At 39.9% G+C, this 21,052-nt stretch overlaps 1 protein-coding gene across 3 annotated transcripts in view; it reads right to left on the reverse strand.

Annotated features, from left to right (window-relative positions):
* LOC103988821 (uncharacterized) overlaps positions 1 to 2,507 on the reverse strand; it is a 79,796-nt gene extending 77,289 nt beyond the window's left edge. For 2 of the 3 annotated variants that reach the window (XM_009407467.3, XM_009407466.3), the window contains exons 1-2: positions 2,142 to 2,507; positions 1,508 to 1,693 (exon numbers count right to left, since the gene is read on the reverse strand). In XM_009407467.3, coding sequence (XP_009405742.1) covers positions 1,508 to 1,693; positions 2,142 to 2,246 — 291 coding nt within the window. In that variant the 5' untranslated portion in view covers positions 2,247 to 2,507. The remainder of the gene's footprint in view (positions 1 to 1,507; positions 1,694 to 2,141) is intronic. The other variant, XR_010497272.1, reaches the window with a different exon arrangement.
* Positions 2,508 to 21,052: the final 18,545 nt, after the last annotated feature.

Here is a 21,052-nt window from a genome sequence, read left to right on the forward strand (position 1 = left end):
AGAAAATTAATCATTTCAAAATTCAAATAAACTTAATATTAAGAGTATACTGAGCCTGATGGAGAAATGAGGAAGCAGCGACGAGCGACGGCGGCAGTAGCGGCGGCGAGCGGCGGCAGCAGCGGCGGCGACGACAGCAGCAGCGGCGAGCGACGGCAGCGGTAGCGGGAAAGGGAAAGGGAGCAGAAGGCGCGAGCAGCGGGAGGCCTCGAGGGAGGCGCGAGCAGCGGGAAGGCTCGCGGGAGGGCTCGCAGGAGGCGAGAGGGCTCGCGGGAGGCGCGAGCAGCGGGAGGGCTCGCGGGAGGCATGAGCAACGGGAGGGCTCGAGGGAGGCACGAGCAGCGAGAAGGCTCGCGGGAGGGCTCACAGGAGACGCGAGCAGCGAGAGGGCTCGCGGGAGGGCTCGCAGGAGGCGCGAGCAGCGACAGCGACGAGCAGCGGCAGCGAGCGACGAGATCGCGATCGGGATCGGGATCGAGATCGAGAGCGGCAGCGGCAGCAGGTTAGTGTTGGGTTAGGGTTAAGGTTAGGGTTGGGGTTATATCGGTTTAGTTGGTTCGATTGAACCAACTAACAACCGAACCAGGACCGAACCAGACCTAAAATTCTGGTTCGGTCGCCTTGGTTTACCCAGGCGCTCGCCCGAAGCGCCCAGGCGGCGCCTGTTTGAAGCGTGCCGCCTGGGACATTAGCGAAGCGCTCGGGCCTCGCCTCGCCTCGCCCGAGCGCCTAGGCGAGCGCCCGAGCGCCTTTTGCAATCACTGTATGGATCGATATACAAACATTTTGTATAGTGACTTTCATGAAGCATAAACCTCAGAGAGAAGCCTACATATATTTTGACATATCTAAATTAGAAAAAGAAAATTGGCCTTCCTAAGTAGGAAAACAATTTGCACAAAGATACAAGAAAAAATAAAACAAAGTGCAGGCAAACCAAGGAGCATTTACTCTTATATACAACAAGAAATCAAAAAGGTGACACATCACAGATATAATTATTTCTTTTTACCATAAAAGTAGCTTCTTTGGGCTCCCAAAACAGGAGTTTCTAGTTTGTGCAATAGCTTCTTGTTGGCAATAGAGAACTCTCTTGCCAAAGCATGAAAAGAGTTAACACTAACCCACCTAAAGAGACAGTAAGGTTCAAGCCACCTAACCCCAAATCATATTAACATTAGAATCTTTAGGATGATGGGAAATAGTGTTTTTCTAGTTCATGTTCTAACATTATAGTATCAGAATCTAAAATCCCAATAATAGTAATATTATACATAACAAACTTAAGAAGCATTGGAGAAGAAAAGAATATAAAGAACTTCGTATGATAGGAGTGTTCGTACAGCCACCGCAAGCCATGGACCCCCAGCAATTTTGCTTCAAGTACAAGGATACCTTTCTTGGACCAGGCACTCATAGAGCATAGATAAATGGATAGTGAAATACAGGCACTGAATTTATATATAAAATGTTTGGAAGTTGAATGCATGTTCAATGAGAATTTTACCTCTTTCAAGGTGGAAAGTATATATTTCACAGCTGATGGCGTAACAGCATCATGTGCTATGAGCTTTTGCAAACAAGAAAGTCCGATGACACTAAGTTTTACTGACTTAACATCACAAGCCATCAAAAATATGCGCAATATGTCCTCATTGTGAGCAATTTCATTTGGACTTGACAAGGAGCGAAGCTGAAGATAACACCATGAGATCGTGGCATTAGAACATAAGCAGTTGCTACACCCAGAAACAGAGTTAAAGAAGGCGACAACGATTTACTAAAGTGATTAGGAACAGTTCCATAAAAAGAAAAGGCATGTTCAATGAGATCGGTGACTCGATCAGATCTGACACAAAACTTTTGATACATAGTTCAAGAATCAAGATTATAACTTCAAAACATTTAGCACAGGAAATGCAAAATATATGGGTTAATCAGAATGTCTATGTATCAAAACTATTCCACACATTGCCCGTCTAAGTAATAAACCTCAAAAATTATTTTCGTGGGATAAAAAGAAAATTACAACTGAATTGAAGAAATAAGACCTAAATCACAAACTAATCAAGCAAAATCTTTCTCATATGTAACTGTGGAGAAATCATATATTTCAGATCCGAACAAAGACCGACGGTCACCTTCAAGATCGCATGCTCCGCGGCATCCTTCACAGCCGGATACCTTCGGCGGGCTTCGACAGACAGCGCCCGCAGATCGGACTCGAGCACCGCCATAAAAGCCATCCCTTACCTCGGAAGAGGTTGATTCCTCTAGCTAGTGTCACTCCGATCAGAGAAACGGAGGAGGGTTAGGGTTCGGATCTCGAGGAAGGGAGAAGAAAGCTTCGGAGAGAACAAAGAGAGGGACGACGCATCGCGAGATCGCGAAAGACGGACGAAGAAGAAAACAACCAAGTGGTGAGTTTCATTTTCTCGCCTTCGCTTTTGATTTCGTCGTGGCGAACCACGATAACTCTGAGACGAAACGAGCGTGCCAGTCGTCTGATCTTCATCTGACGGCTTTAACCAGAGATCTAAATGGGTTCGAGGGCATCGCACTTTTTTGAGGTTAACAGGCAGGCAGCGAACGATGATACAAAGCAATAAACCACCCGAAAACGTTTTGAGGTAAAACTACCAATTGAAATTAACAGGCTGATTATTATAAAGAAGGCATCAGAGCAAAGCAAGAACTCGAAAAGGAGTAACCAGTGGCGAGGGTTAGAATATGAAAGGACCAGAGTGAACCAGCGAGCCCCACGTCACTGGGTCACTCGTGGAATCGATGGGGGTCCATTGATCCGATCGTCCGTTTAATTAGACATATTTTCAAATATATAAAATAATTTAAAATTATATGTCCTTAAAAAATATAAAATATTAAAATTAATAAAAAAAATTCAACTAGCTTGGATAAATAAAAAATAAAATAAAAACGTCAACGAATATTATAAAAAACTTTTTTTCTAAATTGAATAGTATATGATAATATTTTGAAAACTAAAAAGTGAATATGCAGTTCAATTAGGTAAGTAGAAATATTGATATGGATGTAGCATACATGTATGATGAAAGTTAAAGCGAAACTTAATTTAATAAAATAAAATAATAATAATAACAACAAAAACAAAATAACTTTAGGCACAAGGGTGACCGGAAAAGAGGAAAGGACCATATTTATTGATTGATGTTAGAGAAACTAATAGAAGATGTCAAAAAAAAAACATAAAAAGAAGGGTGAGCGGAGGGGGAGGAGGTGATGAGAAGACGGGGTTGAAATAGGAACCGTGGCGAAGCGAAGATGTAGCAAAAAGGGGAAACGCTTTTCGTTTTCATCTTAATCTTATTTTCGAATTGACACCTATACACTTTAAAATAAAAAAAAAAATAAGAAAGATTTAAACAGAAGGTATTTAAGTAATATTAACTATATAATAAAATTAAATCTATTTTATTTAACTTGATTGGTTTGTGTGAGTTACCTAAGAACCAACCGGGCAATTGATTTGTTTTCTTTTTTAACACAATTGATCAACTAAATTAATTAGATCGATTAATGATCCAGTGATCCAGTTAGTTCAGTCTGATTCTAATAACTATGCTTGGACCTTGCGATTATTATGATTAATAATTTGGATAGATATAATTAAGTTATACAATTATAATTTATATTTTAATAAAAAAAATTAATTTTTAATCCTAATTTGATATTGAAAACATCATGTGAGATCGTGCGTCCCCCCCTTGCACAATCTTAGCCCTTATAGTATCTAGTCTTATCGAAATTTTTTTTTTACTTTTTTTAATATCATGAAAGCTGAAAGTTTTATATAGGTCACGTCTCCGTGGTGGCTCCAATTTTATGATTAACTTGATTGTTAAAATATTGATGATATACCAAAGTTGATTGATGATTTGAAACTTTATCTATCTATCAGATTTTTAAAGATGCTACCTAATTTAGTGAACAAGATATGTAAGATTCTAGAATCAAATTCAATTTACATCACTTATTTTTATAAATAAATAAATTTCAAGTATATATCCTTAAAAACCTAAACCTATAATGATCTTATAAGTGTCTTACCTAAGTTTTAAACTACAATACTCAAATATGTAAGGCTAGTAGTGGTTTCTAACAAGTGTGTTCTACTTTTCTTTTCTTTTTTTTCAAAAAGAGAAATAGAATAAGAAAATAGAAGCGCAACGCCATATAAGAAGAAATAAAATGAAACAGTGCTCAACTTACCTGCTGAAACAGCATGAGTACACCGAGCACAGCTGCATTTCACACAAAAAGAAAAGCATAAGCATATGCCCAAAGCGTTGAAAGAAAACGGAACATATTCAAAGCACTATCCTCCCAACTAAAGCAGGATGCCAACATAGACTAACAGATAAACAGGTGCCTAGAAAGCAACGGGGAGATGAAGTTTACATGTAGCATAAGCGGTAGGTTTATTTCTCTAAACCATCAGCGGAAAAAATTATCCACATCAGGGGGAAAGAATGGAAAACATCAACTTAGGTTTTGAAAGCAAGAAATAAAAGTTTCTATTTTAAAAGAGATGATGGCACTGTATGCTCGTGTGACCAGAGAGAGAGAGAGAGAGAGAGACTTGGGTGGCATATCTGATCGATGGTGTGTCATGTCGAAAGAAAATACTCAAGAGCCTCATGCTTAAGCTCTGGTTTAATACCTGATCATGCCCCGTGGACAATGCCCTTCTATGGATGATGCGTAACTTTGTACAGATCTTTATTATCTCACTGTGGTTCGAAACCCGGAGAAGTACAGACATCGAGCCGGTATACTGGAAGAGAAACAGGATAGTAACAAAATCATAGTTCGCCTAAATCAAGAACAAGAAAAGGTTGGAATCATCGGTCGGAAGAGAAAGAGAAGTCTCTTCGAAACTCGGAGAAGTCCCGAAGCGAGCGTAATGGAATAGGCAAAATTCAAGTGAAAGGGTGCCGCAAAAAATAGAGATTTATTTTTATATTTGATTATTCTCATATTGTTAAGGATTTAATAGTCTCCGGAACAAGGAACCTCTTGTGTCAACTTTTCTAATTTGATACTTGTTGTCGATTCCTATTTCTTTTTTCTTTTTTCTGATATCAGATTTATTGCTGATTTCTAGTTTGAGTTTTATTTTTTTACTTTGGACACCGAATATATATGTATATATATATATATGTATATATGTATATATATAATGTCAGAAGATTGGACGTCGGGCCGGGGGATCGGTCGACGTATCGACAGAAGGCTTCGGGCCATGGATTCGGGCATCGAGCCAAGAAGAGCGGATATTGCACCAAGGATATCGGAGTTGCGGAGTCAACTAGCCGATTGGGCAATAGGCCGCAAGAGAGGACGATGCGCCGAAGAATCAGACGAAGCGTCGAGGGACCAATGACATGCCGGACAATATGATTAATGCTTAGTATTAATTATCTAAATCGAAGTATGTTTTACATGTGCAGGATTAACTACGATAGCAAGGCATAAAACAAAATGAAGTCCCGGAGTCAAGGACGTGATTTCATTGGGAGTTCGAGAGTTCGTCAGAAGTCCGGACGTTTGTCGGAAGTTCTGTCAGAACCAGCCGAGAAGTCTCAGAGCTTGCTAGAGAAGCTCGTCGGAACTCGCCAAGAAGATCATCGTGAAGTCCAGGAGTTTGCTGGGAGTCCGTCGGAATATTGCTGAGAGATCGTGGGAAGTTCGTTGGAAGAAACTAGACTTATGGACTTGTTTAGCTTAGAATATGCCTTAGGAATCGTAGTTAGCACGTAATTGGGTTTGGATTTGGGCCAACCCAATTAGGGGCCAGCTGGGCCCATGTAAGGACTATGTTGGGCCTAATGAGGCCCAAACAGTGCCCCAAAAGGTGACATCGTCGTGGCATAGTCATCGAGACTATGTCAGGCGGTAGTACCGCTAGTCTGTATAGTTGTACCACCCCTTGCAGGGTGCTAGGCGGTGGTACCGCCTAGCACAGCGTCAGTGTTAGACTGACACTAGCGGTGGTACCGCCCATGCCCGGGAAACCTGGGATGAGATGTTTTTAGGCTCCAAGTTTGAATCAACTTGAAGCATATAAATACCCCTCTCATCCCTGGTTAAAAGACACAAGCATAGAGAGATTAAAAGTGAGAAAACGTTGTTGCAATCATAAGTGAATCCCCTCTTTTAGCTTAAACTTAGAATTATGTTTAGAGAGGAGTATGAGTGCTTGTAAGGGTTGTCTCCTAAACCCGATAAAAGGAGAAGAGGGGTGTAAAAGGTGGTTGGTCTTCCCCTATTGAAGGAAGACTGATAGTGGATGCCGGTGGCTTCGACGGAAGAGGAATCGGCGAAGTGGATGTAGGTCATGACGACCGAACCACTCTAAAATCTAGTTTGTATTTCTATTTGTGCAATTTATCTTTACTGCAAACCTCTTTAATTGTTTACTGCCTTCAAGCTATCTTTACGAAAAACGCTTTTAAGTTAACCTCTCTCCTAAACTGTTTTTGTCGAAATCTGTTTTAATCGAAATAAGATTTTTAAAATAATAAAAGTTTTACCACAGCACTAATTCATCCCCCCTCTTAGTGTCGACCTCGCTCTTGAGCATAACAATTGGTATCAAAGCCTCGTTTTCTAATTTGGTTTAACACCCAAATAGAAATGGCTCTTTTCGGCTTTCAAGAGGGTCACTCTCTCATTCGTCCTCCCTTTTTCAATGGGACGAACTACACTTATTGGAAAACTCGAATGAAAGTTTTCTTGCTTTCATTGAATCTCGATTTATGTCACATAGTCGAATTTGGTTTTCAAAGGTCTTCTCTTCCAATGAACCATTGGAATAATTTGGAGAAGAAGACGTTTTCTCTAAATTCAAAGGCTATGAATGTCTTATTTTGTGCCTTAGACAAAAATGAGTTTAATCGGGTTTCTACTTGTGAAACGACTTTTGATATATGACACGCTCTCGAAATCACACATAAAGGCACTAATAGAGTAAAAGATTCAAAGATTAATTTTTTAATGCACGATTTTGAGATGTTTTATATGGAATCAAGAGAGAGTAATAGAGATATGTACACCCGTTTTACGGATGTCGTCAATAGTCTAAAAGCACTCGGTAGAAGTTTTTCAGATTTTGAACTTGTAAATAAAATTTTACGTTCTCTTAATAAGAGTTGAGATTCGAAAGTAACCGAAATGCAAGAGGCTAAAAACCTAAATAACCTACCACTTGAAGAACTAATTAGGTCTTTGATGACCTATGAAATGACTAATGTGGCACTTGACGAACATAAGAACCACCTTCCAAAGAACAGGAATGATTTCAGACTTAGAACAATTGAAGACCACTCGAGCATAAGCTTAAGTGATGGTGAACTTGAACTTCTCATAAATAAATTTAAAAAATTCATGAAACAAAAATTAAAGAACGCAACTACTTGCTTTGAACGCAAGAAGAAGAACACAAATTAGGATGAATCGAGCTCCTCCGAAGACGAGGAGAAAATCAACAAAGGCGAGGTGGCAAACTATGCCTTAATGGCTTTCTACATTGAGGTAAACAACTCAAACGAAACTCCCTTAGTTTACTTTGAAATTACTTGATGTCCTTCATGAGTTGTTTTTAATTTTTTTTTTAAAATTATATAAATTTCTTTTTAAAAATTACATGTTTAAAAATGTAATGAAAATGTAAAAATTAGGATCATGCTAGTAATTTCGAAAATGATAATAAAAATTACATGTTTAATAAAAAAAATGATTTTGATTAAAAATGCCTTATGAAATCATGCTATATGTGTTTAAGAAGTAATAATGTATATCATGTTGATTTCCATATTATTTCTCGATTTTGATTAAATGAAATCATGTTTGATTTGAAGTAATGCATAATGATCATGCTTAATGAGTTTTTCTTTCGAAATGATGTGTGATGATTTTTATGATTTATCGATTATCGATTTTCATAGTAATAAAAGTGGCTTTTTCAGTTTAAAAAATGATGCATGTTTTGATTTGGCATAAATGAAAAAGACATGCTTATATGAAATAGTGTAAGTGTTGATGATTGTATATTTAATGATACATAATAATATAATAAAAATATTAAATGTTTTGATACCATTATTCACGATTTTATGCATGAGATTTTAAAGCTATATATGATGATTTTTGTGATTTATGCCTTATTGATCTTTAATGTAATAAATCTTGTACTTTCGATTTTAAATGTTGATGCATTTATTTATTTGGCATAAATGAAATAAATCACATGAATTGAAACAACTAAAAAGTGGATAGGTTTCTCCTTGAAAGATATCTTTTTCCTTACTTTATCGAGTTTTCCAAAAAGGAGATTAATGAATCTATTTATATCACTTTTGTGAATATCTTGAAAATGATTTTGATTTGATGATTTGATGATTTAAAATTGAATAAATTTTTATCTAAATCATGATCTTGATTCCTTAATACTTATAAATTAAGATTTATTATGAATCAAGATTTTTCATTAATCGATCTCTTAAGATTTTCTTTTGATTATTTAAGAGGAGGTTTTTTTAAAAAAAATCACTTTTTTTGTTATTTACATGATCTTATCTTTCATCAGATAAGTTTTATGCAATTCCTTGTATTCATGAAATGTTTATCTCAACACCCAATTAATTTTTTTTTATATTCTTTATGTGATGATATGAATTTATGCGTGAAATACAAATGAAAATTATGATAATGCATAATAGGATGTAATGTAATTTGACAATTAGATATCATCATGATATGAAGTATTTATGATTTGGAATGATGCATGCAATACTTATGCTTTTTATGATGTATGTGATGTATTGCATATGATGTGAATCATGATCAAAATTATTTTAATTTAATTTCAAAATTTATCTCAATTATGACATTTTGAAATAAGAATGACACTTTACCTTCTTTTTGACAATAACAAAGGGGGAGAAAAATTGCTAGCTCAAGATGCAAAACTTGCAACTTGCACATTGCAAAAGGAAGAAAAAATAACTAGCTTGCTAGCTAGCTTGCACAAGTCAAGAATAAGTAAAAATTTGCTAGGTTGCAAATTGTATGAAGAAAGAAGTGCTATCTTGCCTATCTCAAGAAATAAAATATGCTAACTTGTACATCTAGCAAAATTGACAAATTTGCTTCTTTCAAGAAGCAAGAGTTGCTTTCTTGAAGATCTTTAAATTGCTAGCTTGCATGTTCTAAAATGTTGTAACATTCACTAGCTTACAAATTGCATGATGATAAAACTTGATATTATGTTTTTCATGCAATGATTTGAACTAATACCTCAAACACATTGAAAGTTACACTTCTCCTTTTTGTTGATGACAAAGGGGGAGAAGTATAATCATGTAATGCATGATGACGTGTTACAAATAATTCATGATGAAATTTGTAATGACTTGAATTCAGCTTGAATTCAAGGTTCTATCAATATGGCATATTGATAGGGGGAGTTTGTTTAAACTCCGGGAGTTAAGGTTAACTCCGTCATCAATTGGTTGCATCATCAAAAAGGGGGAGATTGTTGAATCTCGTATTTTGATGATGAAACCAATTGATAAGTATTTATGTTTTGATCTGCGTTTTGAGTGACGCAAGATACTTCAATCAGGATGAGATAATTAAAGCAGGAAGAATCATGTTGGGTCGGAGGAAAACATGTGTTAGGATCCTTTTATTTTCCTTTTATTTTCTATGCTTTTCTTTTATTTTTTGCATATTTATTAAGTTTGTTTAGTTTAGCTAAAGTCGGAACTCTATAAATAGGGATGTAACTACTTCTTTTCGATCATCTATAAAAAATATTATTCTGTCTTTTGACAAACCCTAGGAGGCCGATCCCCTTTAAGCGATCAAGGAGAGCCGATCCCCTCGAAGCGATCAAGGAGGCCGATCCCCTTGAAGTTATCATCCCCTTTCTCTTCTTCTTTTTTACAATAAGACTTTAGGGTCATATCATTTGGTATCAGAGCGGCGATCCTTGGCGTTCTCGCTACAACGTAACAAAAAAAAAAAAAAGGAGAAAAGGGTTGTTACCCCGGCGACCATCGAGAATTCCCTGCTTCCCTTCTTCCCCACCGCCGCCCTTGCTCTCCGGTAGGCCGTGCCCTCCCTTGCTGCCTCCTTTCCACCATCGGCGCGGCTTCCCGGTCGATCGACCAACGTCGCCACTATCCCCCCAACCGGCGACCTCTCCTCCTCGCTTTCCCATCTCGCTCGAGCGAGAAGGATCACTGGTGCCGTCTCCCTGCCAACGGACCACCCCTTCGTCGTTGATACTCTCGGCGACGCTGCCCTAACTTCTCTACCACTGTGCCCCCCGCCGGGTCGCAGCTGCAGCCGTCGGTTGCCCCCCTCCTCACGGTGACCGAAACAGGGCAACTCACTGCTGCTGCCCCTGTTTCCAGTCACGCCTCCTCCAGCACTCCTCTTCCCCTCGAGCGCCGTCGCCGCCAAGCCGACCCATCAACATTGTGGGCCATTGTGCGACGACCGCCGCTCGCCTCCCAACCGCCGCCGCTCCACCTTGCTCTGCATCTAACCAAAACAGAGCACACTTACTCTGCACTTGTTTTCAGTCGCGCCACAGCCGCGTGGGGTGCCTTGCTGCTGCCGGCTGTCGCCACCATCGTTGCTACTGCCAGCTACTGTGCAGATGCCCTTAACTAGACATCAGAAACATGAACTGGGGATTACCGACTTGCAATCGTACGCAATGGTTACCGATAACTCAATGAAGGCACAAATGGAAGCATTGGAAACCAGAATTGAAAATCGGCTACAAGAAACTCTTCATGATTTCAAAAATAGCTTGTTGGAGCACTTTAGCGGGTTTCAACAAGATGGGAGCTCAAGTTCTACATTGAACAGATCGAGAGATACAGGAAAAGGGCCCCAGGATGGTGACACACACTACCCATGTATCAGGGTAGAATTTCCACGATGGGAAGATGGGGATCCGACCAGTTGGATCTCTAGGGCGGAAATTTTTTTTCGTTTTTACAGAACCCCAGAAGAATCCAAGGTAGAGGTGGCCTCAATCCAGCTCGATGGAGATGCAATCTAGTGGTATGATTGGTACGAAACTTGCCATGGAATTCCTTCGTGGGAGCAGTTTAAAAGAGGACTTCTTGTTCGCTTTGGCCCATCCGAATATGAGAATGTTGATGGCCAACTCGCCAAAATTCGTCAGACTTCTACAGTGTTGGAGTATCATAGTAGATTTGAAAGATTGTCCAACCAAGCTAGAGATTGGTCAAAACGACAACTTTTGGGTACATTTATTGAAGGGCTTATTGTTAGAACCCTTGTAGATTTTAAACTTGGGGTTGATCTCTTTAGGGGATCGGCCTCCTTGGAACTCTATAGGGGTTCCTCCCTCCAAGTTGCTGCTCAAAGGCTGCAGAAAAGATTCATCTATTGCTTATCAAAAGAGAAGGAATACATGACTATTTATAGGGCTTCTAAACCCTAACACCTAATAGGACTCATACTCAAAGACTCCTATTCCTTTACAACTCCTAATTCTTTTATAAGAAACAACCTCCTAACCCTAGCCGGCCTCTTCACCTCTTTAATAGGGGTCGGCTTAGGTAGGTTTTACATGAATGTCCCTCTCAATTAGGACTCTCCTAGCTAGAGTCCTAACAGACCCGCCCTCTTCAAATCAGCCTTGTCCTCGAAGCTGACGATTCATGAATTCTAGGAATTTGATCTTCAAGTAGTCATAGTTCGCTCAAGTGGCATCTTCTATTGTAGGTTCGCCCACTGTATTAGCACTTTAGTAGTGGGTCGTTATCATCGAGTCACGATCCGTCGATCAATAAAAGCACTTGGCTGGGTCTGGAGTTCTCCTTGCGTAGTCATATTTGGTGGGTGGCTTTGGGCTATCTCCAAGCACCTATTTACAACTTTCGTCTGACCATCAGTTTTTGGGTGATATGTCATACTCCTTTTGAATTTAGTACCCTGCATATGAAATAACTTTGTCCAAAACCTGCTCTTGAAGATGCAAGTAGAATTTGTCACAAGCACAATGCGTCCCTTATAGTATAATTCTTTTGAGTCTCAATTGTAATGAGCCACGGGGCTTGGTGCTTCCTCCAATTTTTTTATGATCTTACTGGTCTCCAATTCTTCTTGCCATTCCATCTTAATATCCTCAAGGAAGTCACTGGTCAAAAGTGAAACGACCGAAAATTCAGCTTGCTCAGGTAGCCGTGAAAGCGCATCTGCAACAACATTCTCTTTCCCCTTTTTGTAAGTTATTTCATAATCAAATCCAATAAGTTTTGTTACCCATTTTTTCTGCTCAGGGGATGATATCATTTGCTCCAAAAAGTACTTGAGGCTTCTATGGTCGGTTTTAATATGAAATCGTCGATTGATCAAGTAGGGTCTCCACCTCGTTGCTGCGTGTACAATGGCGAGCATCTCCTTATCATATGTTGACATATTTTGATTGGAGGGAGATAACGCCTTGCTAGTGTATGCGAGTGGTCGACCATCTTGCATGAAAATTACTCCATTTCCGACTCTAGATGCGTTGGCCTCAATAACGAAGGGTCGGTTGAAATCTGGTAGTGCTAGCATTGGCGTCGTCGTCATGGCTGCCTTAAGTTTGTCGAAGGCAGCGAAGGCTTTGTCCGACCATTGGAAGACATCTTTTTTCAGTAAGGACATAAGTGGTATACTGATCTTTCCATAGGTTTTCATGAACTTACGGTAATAGCCTATTAAACCTAGAAAGCCATGTAGCAATTTTATGTTCCTCGGGATCAGCCAGTTTTGCATTGCTCCAATTTTGAAGGGGTCTACTGTCACACCTTCCTCTGATATGATATGCCCAAGATATTCCACCTTCTTTTGAAGAAAGCAAAAATCCATAGTGGTTGTTGTGTGTCCAAAAGGTGGTTTTCGGTATGTCTTCTTCGCATATTCGTATTTGATGATACCCGGATCGAAGGTCCAGTTTTGTGAAGATTTGTGCTCCTTTTCATCTAGCAATTCATCTACTACTGAAATAGGGTATTTATCCTTAATGGTTATGCCATTGAGAGCTCGGTAATCAACACATAATCGCCATGTTCCGTCCTTCTTTCGTATGAGGAGCACCGGTGAAGAGTAGGGGCTGCAACATGGCCGAATAACTCTTGTTTCGAGCATCGCTTTTATAATCCTTTCTATTTCATCCTTCTGGAGATGTGGATACTGATATGGCTGAGCATTTGTTGGAGATTTGCCTTGAAGAATCGTTATACAATGACCATGCCGACGGGTAAGAGGTAGGTTGCGCGGTTCGTCAAATATATTTGAAAATTCAGCAAGCAAAGAAAGTAGATTTGGATCTTCAAATTCTGTTGGCTCTCCCTTAGTTTGCTACTCAAGTTGTACCAAAAACCCGCTGCATGCTTTATGCAAAACCTTCTCCATTTGTTGTGTGCAAATCATTGTTATGTCACCCCCACGTTTCCCGTGCAATATCACCTGTTTCTCCTTACTATAAAATTTCATAATTACTTTCATAAAATTTTAGGAAACATCACCTAATGTCGTTAACCATTTAATTCTGAGCATGGCCTCATGATCGTTAAGAGGGAGAAGGAAGAAATCTGCAATTATCTCTTGGTCCTGTAGCAATAGTTTCTCCTGCGGGCGCCTACGATCACAACTCAAAATCTGTCCGTCGGTGACCTTAACATCAAACCTGTAGCGATTCTCGATAGGTAATGCCATCCGAACAGCAAGCTTACTATTTAGGAAGTTAGTAGTACTGCCCATGTCGATGAGAACAGTGATCGGTTGTTGTTTGAGAAGGCCTCCAACTTTCATCGTTTGTGGGTTTGAGTAGTCGGCTAGTGCGTGTACTGTAACGTCAGTCGGTTGTGGCTCTTCTTCCACATCTTCTTTATGTTCAAGGTTCTCTTCTGAATGTTCAATGACCTCTTCTTCTATTGGTTCAATCATAAGAAGTCTCCCTTTACTACAATGATGCTCACGGCTCCACGGCTCGTCGCAATGCCAACATGACCCCTTCGCATATCGCTCCCAAAGCTCTTCTCTTGTTAACCTCTTTGGTGTAGGGACTTGGTCGATAGTAGGGGGGACTGAGGGCTTCAGTATTACTGGTTGAGGAGCGACCCTAGTCCTCTGAGCTTCATGGTTCAATTGCTCCTCTTGATGTCGTGCGAAAGAGATGGCTGCCATAAGCGTATATGGTTGTCGCGCTTTAACTTCTCCTCGGATCTCCGGCTTTAAGCCCTCAATGAAGGTCCTCAATAGCTGTTTTTGAGACCAATCACAAGTTTGATTAGATAACCTTTCAAACCTGGTTTGGTACTCCTGAATGGTAGAGGTTTGTCGGATCTTTGCTAGTTGTCCGTCAATATTCTCGTAATCGGTTGGTTTGAAGCGGATTAGCAGTCCTTCTTTGAATTATCATCATGAAAGGACTCCATAAGTATGTTCAAACCAGTCAAACCATTGTATAGCATCCCCTTCAAGATGTATAGCTGCAATTTTCACCATAGATGCATCCGCGATTTTATGGTACCGAAAATATCGCTTCGCGCGCGAGATCCAACCAATCGGGTCTCCTTCTTCCCATCTAGGGAAGTCCACTCTCATGCATGGATAGTTGGGGTTGGTCATAGAGCTTCCCCTCTCTTGGAAATCATATCTTTGGGCTTGGTGCGATTGGGCAAAGCTCTCTCCTTGATGTGATTTCTTCGGGCTTAGTGGTCGGCCCAATCTGAGTTCGGTAAAGAGCGTCCGAATCTTATCCTCCATTCGCGCCTCGAAGGCTTCGAATTTAGCATTGATTACTTCCTAAGATGCCATAGTATATGCCGCCAAATCTGTGATGTTAAGATCTCTCTTTTGTTGTCGGGTTAAAGACATGTATTGGTTGAGAGAGGTGATGGTCGAAAGGGTTGGTAGATTGGTGGATATAGGCTACGGTTTAGGCTTGTTTTGTGGCTATTTTGGGTGCAGTTTGAGGGTGTGGTTTGGTGGAGTTTTAGGGCTGTAGATGAAAGTTTTGGATCTGTGATAGATGGTAGCAAAGGTTTGATAGAAATAAGTGGAAGTTGTAGCAAGTATGTGCAAGTTACGATTGCAGAATTCTCATCGAGAAATTTCAGCGGGTTACGACAAAAATTTGCAGCAACACAAAATTGTTTTTAGAGATGAATTTCTTAATAGATCAATCATAGATGGAAGCCAAGATGATCTATGAAGTGTATAAGAAATTTAATTCATAAAAGATTTCAAATAGATGGGTTAAGGCAACAATATGCGGCTGAAATTTTCTACAGCACAGATTTTTAAGTATAGCAGATTGGACGTAAAAGATCAGTGGTTTATATTGAGATTTTTTGATGAAACTAAAGGGAATTCCACTGTTAGGAAGTGTCAAAGCTATCATAAAAATTTTGTCGAGATTTGGATAGAAACAACATAGTATCAAGATCAAACAAACAGTGCTATGCGGCTGAAATTTTACAGTGCAGATTTTCAAGTATAGCAGATTAGACGTAAAATATCAATGGTTTATATTGAGAATTTTTTGACAAAACCAAAGGAAATCTGCTGTTAGGAAATGTCAAAGATGTCATAAAAATTTCGTAGAGATTTGGATAGAAAAAATACAGTAGCAAGATCAAACAGACGATGCTATACGGTTGGAATTCTGCAATGTATCTTTCGTCATAGAGATGAAAACTTTATGACGAAAAGTTTATGCAGCAATATAGGAATAATTTTTTTGGGATTTTCAAATAAGGATAACTAAATTGCAGCAGTAGTAAGGTAGAAAACCAGAACCTGTTGCAATTCACGGGGAGATCAAAGGATGATTCGTGGTGGTGGAGATGACGGCGGAATTTGGCGATGGTCTTTTAAGCAATTGTGGGAATTGCTTTGGGCAGTTATGGAGGGTTGATGGATGGCTGTGGAAGGGCAGCGAGATGCCAAGAACGCTGCTCTGATACCAGGTGTTAGAACCCTTGTAGATTTTAAACTTGGGGTTGATCTCTTTAGGGGATCGGCCTCCTTGGAACTCTATAGGGGTTCCTCCCTCCAAGTTGCTGCTCAAAGGCTGCAGAAAAGATTCATCTATTGCTTATCAAAAGAGGAGGAATACATGACTATTTATAGGGCTTCTAAACCCTAACACCTAATAGGACTCCTACTCAAGACTCCTATTCCTTTACAACTCCTAATTCTTTTATAAGAAACAACCTCCTAACTCTAGCCGGCCTCTTCACCTTTTTAATAGGGGTCAGCTTAGGTAGGTTTTACATGAATGTCCCTCTCAATTAGGACTCTCCTAGCTAGAGTCCTAACACTTATTCCCGAGATCCGGTGCGAGGTTAAGGCTCGTCAACCCCGCACTATGATGGCTACGATTTCATTTGCACGCCTACATGAAGAAAAAATCAGTGTAGAATACCGTCAAAACAGAGGTACCAATAAACAGGTGATTAGCAGGCAACCTACCTCATCTACTCCTAGTCGAAACCATAACACTAGCAGACTAACCCGAGAGGAACTCAAAGAAAGGTTAGCGAAGGGTTTGTGCGAGTATTGCGATGAAAAGTGGAGTTAGGAGCATCGATGCAAACAAGGAAGACTTTTGATGATTGAACCGATCGAGGATGAACCGGAAGTAGAAGTATCGGATTCCGATCATGAAGAAGTGGAAACTAATGATGATGTTGAAGCCGTCGCACATATAGTGCATGCATTAGCTGGCTACTCTAATCCACAAACTATGAAAATTGGGGGAACTCTGAAACACCAGTCTGTCACTGTTTTGATTGATACATGTAGCACTAATAATTTTATGGATAGAAAAGTTGCAGCCCGATTAGCTTACCACATCGAATGTTGTGACAAATTTGAAGTCAAGGTCGCCGATGGACGGATTTTAACCTGTGACAGCAAGTGCTCAAAGATAAAACTAATTTTACAAGGTCAAGAATTATTTGTGGATTTCTTTTTATTACCCTTGGAAGACTATGAAGTGGTGCTCGAAATTGAATGGCTATCAACCCTAGGTGATGTCTCCTGAATTTTTCTAAACTGATTATGAAGTTCTTTATTAATGGAAGACAAGTGACTCTCAAAGAAAGACATGGAGGTAAGGTTACAACTATCACTAGCCATCGGATGGAGCGGGTCCTTCGGAAGACACACACCGGATTTTTGGTGCAATTGCATAACATTAAAAAGGAAATGACAATGAACATTCCGACTGAAAATATTGAATCATTACTAACAGAGTTTGCAGATATATTTGCAGAGCCACACAGACTTCCACCTCTTAGATGTCATGATCATCGGATCCCACTATTACCTGAGAAGGCACCAACCAATGTCCGACCCTGTAGATATCCACATTTTCAAAAGGCAAAGATAGAGAGGATTGTCACAGAGATGCTCAAAACAGGAGTTATACGAGCTAGTGTTAGCCCATATTCTTCCCTAGTCTTACTAGTCAGAAAGAAGGATGGCTTATGGCGGATATGTGTCGACTATCGAGCACTTAACAACATTACAGTGACAGATAAATATCCTATTCCAGTAGTGGATGAACTGTTGGATGAATTGGGAGGAGCTCAGGTCTTCACTAAATTGGACCTACGATCGGGCTATCATCAAATCAGAGTACATGAAAGGGATGTTCAGAAAACTACCTTCAGGACACATAATGGCCATTATGAGTTTCTAGTAATGCCTTTTGGGTTAACCAGTGCACCCTCTACCTTCCAGAGTTTAATGAATGATATATTTCGGGCTCATCTCCGTAAGTTTGTTTTGGTTTTCTTTGATGATATTTTAATATACAATCATTCCCTAGAAAATCATTTATTACATTTACGAATTATCTTTAATATTCTTCGTGAGCATGGTCTTTTTGTCAAGAAATCCAAGTGCAGTTTTGGGCAACCTGAGGTTGAGTATCTCGGCCATATCATATCTCAAAAGGGTGTTGCAGTTGATCCTTCAAAAATTCAAGTGATGACAGACTGGCCAATTCCAAAGTCAATCAAAGCTTTAAGGGGGTTCTTGGGACTAACAGGCTATTATCGAAAGTTTGTAAAGAATTATGACAAAATTAGTGCCCCCTTGATGTCACTTCTAAAGAAAAATGCATTCAGATGGTCAGAAGAGGCAACTCAGGCATTTCAATTCTTGAAAACTGCAATGACTGCTACACCCATGCTGGCTTTACCAGATTTTAATAAGATGTTTCTGATTGAATCTGATGCTTCTGGAGCTGGAATAGGAGCTGTATTAATGCAGGAAGTTCGGCCTATCGCTTATGCAAGTAAGGCTCTTTCCCCTTCCCATTTGAGTTTATCTATTTATGACAAGGAGATGCTAACCATAATACATGCAGTCACAAAATGGAGACCCTACCTAATTGGTCGACGGTTTCAAATACGCACTGATCACAAAAGCCTCAAATATTTTTTAGAGCAAAAGATTTCTTCTCCAAAGCAACAGAAATGGGTCACAAAGCTACTGGGATTCGATTATGAGATCATTTATAAAAAGGGGAGTGAGAATTTAGTTGCAGATGCCCTCTCACGCCTTCTAGAACAAGCTGAACTAGTAGCTATTTCTATTCCTATTTGCGAGACTTTGGAAGTTATCAGAAGGGAATGGGCAAATAATCCTAAGATCCAAAACATCATTAAAAAATTAGAAGAAGCCCCAGGTTCTATCTCAAATTATAGTTGGGATTCAGTGGACTTAAGCTATAAAGGTCAAATAGTGGTTGCCCCACATTCTTCTTGCCAGGCAATAATTCTGAAGGAGTTCCATTCATCACCAACTGATGGTCACTTGGGATTTCTCCGCACTTATAAGCGAGTTCGACAACTTTTTTACTAGAAATGTATGAAAAATTTTATCAAGAAATTTGTTACTGAATGTGATGTTTGCCAACGTCACAAAAGTGAGACAGTAGTCACCCCAGGCTTATTACAACCCCTCCCTATTCCTGATGCTACTTGGACCGACATATCTATGGATTTCATTGACAGTCTCCCATCATCTCAAGGAAAGAGTACTATACTTGTAGTCGTAGATAGACTTACAAAATATGCTCATTTCTGTGCTTTACGATATCCTTATACTGTTGCAAGTGTTGCTCGTATTTTTGTCGAAAAATAGCTAAATTACATGGGAGTCCCCGTTCCATTGTTAATGACAGAGACAAGATATTTACTAGCTCCTTCTGGATAGAACTTTTTCGTTTACAAGGTACTTAGCTGAATATGAGCACTGCTTATCATCCGCAAACAGATGGGCAAACTGAAGTGGTAAACAGGTGCCTAGAAAATTACCTCCGATGCTTTACTAGTGACAAGCCGAAGGAATGGGTCAAATGGCTTCCCTGGGCAGAGTAGTGGTATAATACCTCTTACCATTCTTCTATTAAAATGACTCCATTTGAAGTAGTTTATGGCCAACCCCCACCTACAATTACAAAGTATGTACCCAGTTCTTCTAAAGTTGATCAAGTGGACAAAGAATTGATGGATATAAATAAGATTATTCAGCTTTTAAAGGATAACCTCACAGTCGCACAAGTAAGAATGAAACAACAAGCTGATAAACACCGAAGTGAACGAGAATTTACTATGGGTGATTGGGTTTTCCTTCGTCTTCAACCCTACAAGCAAACTTCCATAAAGGTCCGATCTTCCATGAAGATATCTCCTCGGCTTTTTGGGCCTTATAAGGTACTAGAACGCAATGGACCAGTGGCCTACCATTTGGATTTGCCTGCTAGCTCTAAAAATACATCCAGTCTTTTATGTTGCATGCCTTAAAAGGAAATTGGGTGAAGATGCAATAGTACAGTGCCATTTGCCGGACACTTCTACTACTGGGGAAGTTCAAGCTCAACCACAAGTCATACTTGATCGACGAGTTGCAATGTACCGCAGACATCCTGTAACTGAAGTGCTGGTGCAATGGGCCAACTTACCAAAGGAAGATGCCACTTGGGAGTCCTACAGCATGCTATAGGAGAAGTTTCCATAATTTGTTGCTTCTCAGCCTTGAGGACAAGGCTGAATTAAAGGAGGCAGGATTGTTAGGATCCTTTTATTTTCCTTTTATTTTCTATGCTTTCCTTTTATTTTCTGCGTATTTATTAAGTCTTTTTGGTTTAGCTAAAGTCGGAACTCTATAAATAGGGATGTAACTACTTCTTTTCGATCATCTATGAAAAATATTATTCTGTCTTTTGACAAACCCTAGGAGGCCGATCCCCTTGAAGCGATCAAGGAGGGCCGATCCCCTCGAAGCGATCAAGGAGGCCGATCCCCTCGAAGTGATCATCCCCTTTCTCTTCTTCTTTTTTACGACAAGACTTTAGGGTCTTATCAACATGTCAGAAGATTGGACGTCGGGCCAGAGGATCGGTCGACGTATCGATAGAAGGCTTCGGGCCATGGATTCGGAAATCGGGTCAAGAAGAGTAGATATTATGCCAAGGATATCGGAGTTGCGGAGTCAACTGACCGATTGGGCAATAGGCCGCAAGAGAGGATGATGTACCAAAGAATCGGACGAAGCGTCAAGGGACCAATGACATGCCGGACAATATGATTAATGCTTAGTATTAATTATCTAGATCAAAGTATATTTTACATGTGCAGGATTAACTACAATAGCAAGGCATAAAGCAAAATGAAGTCCCATAGTCAAGGACGTGATTTCGTTGAGAGTTCGAGAGTTCGTTGGAAGTCCGGACGTTTGTCGGAAGTTTTGTCGGAACCAGCCGAGAAGTCTTGGAGCTTGCCAGAGAAGCTCATCGGAACTCGCAAAGAAGATCATCGTGAAGTCCAGGAGCTTGTCGGGAGTCCATCGGAACATTGCTGAGAGATCGTCAGAAGTTCGCCGGAAGATCGCCGGAAGCTCGCCGGAAGAAACTGTTGAATCTCGTATTGTGATGATGAAACTCCTTGATATATGT

Source organism: Musa acuminata, chromosome BXJ3-6 (assembly GCF_036884655.1).
Source record: "Musa acuminata AAA Group cultivar baxijiao chromosome BXJ3-6, Cavendish_Baxijiao_AAA, whole genome shotgun sequence".
Lineage (NCBI taxonomy): Eukaryota > Viridiplantae > Streptophyta > Magnoliopsida > Zingiberales > Musaceae > Musa > Musa acuminata.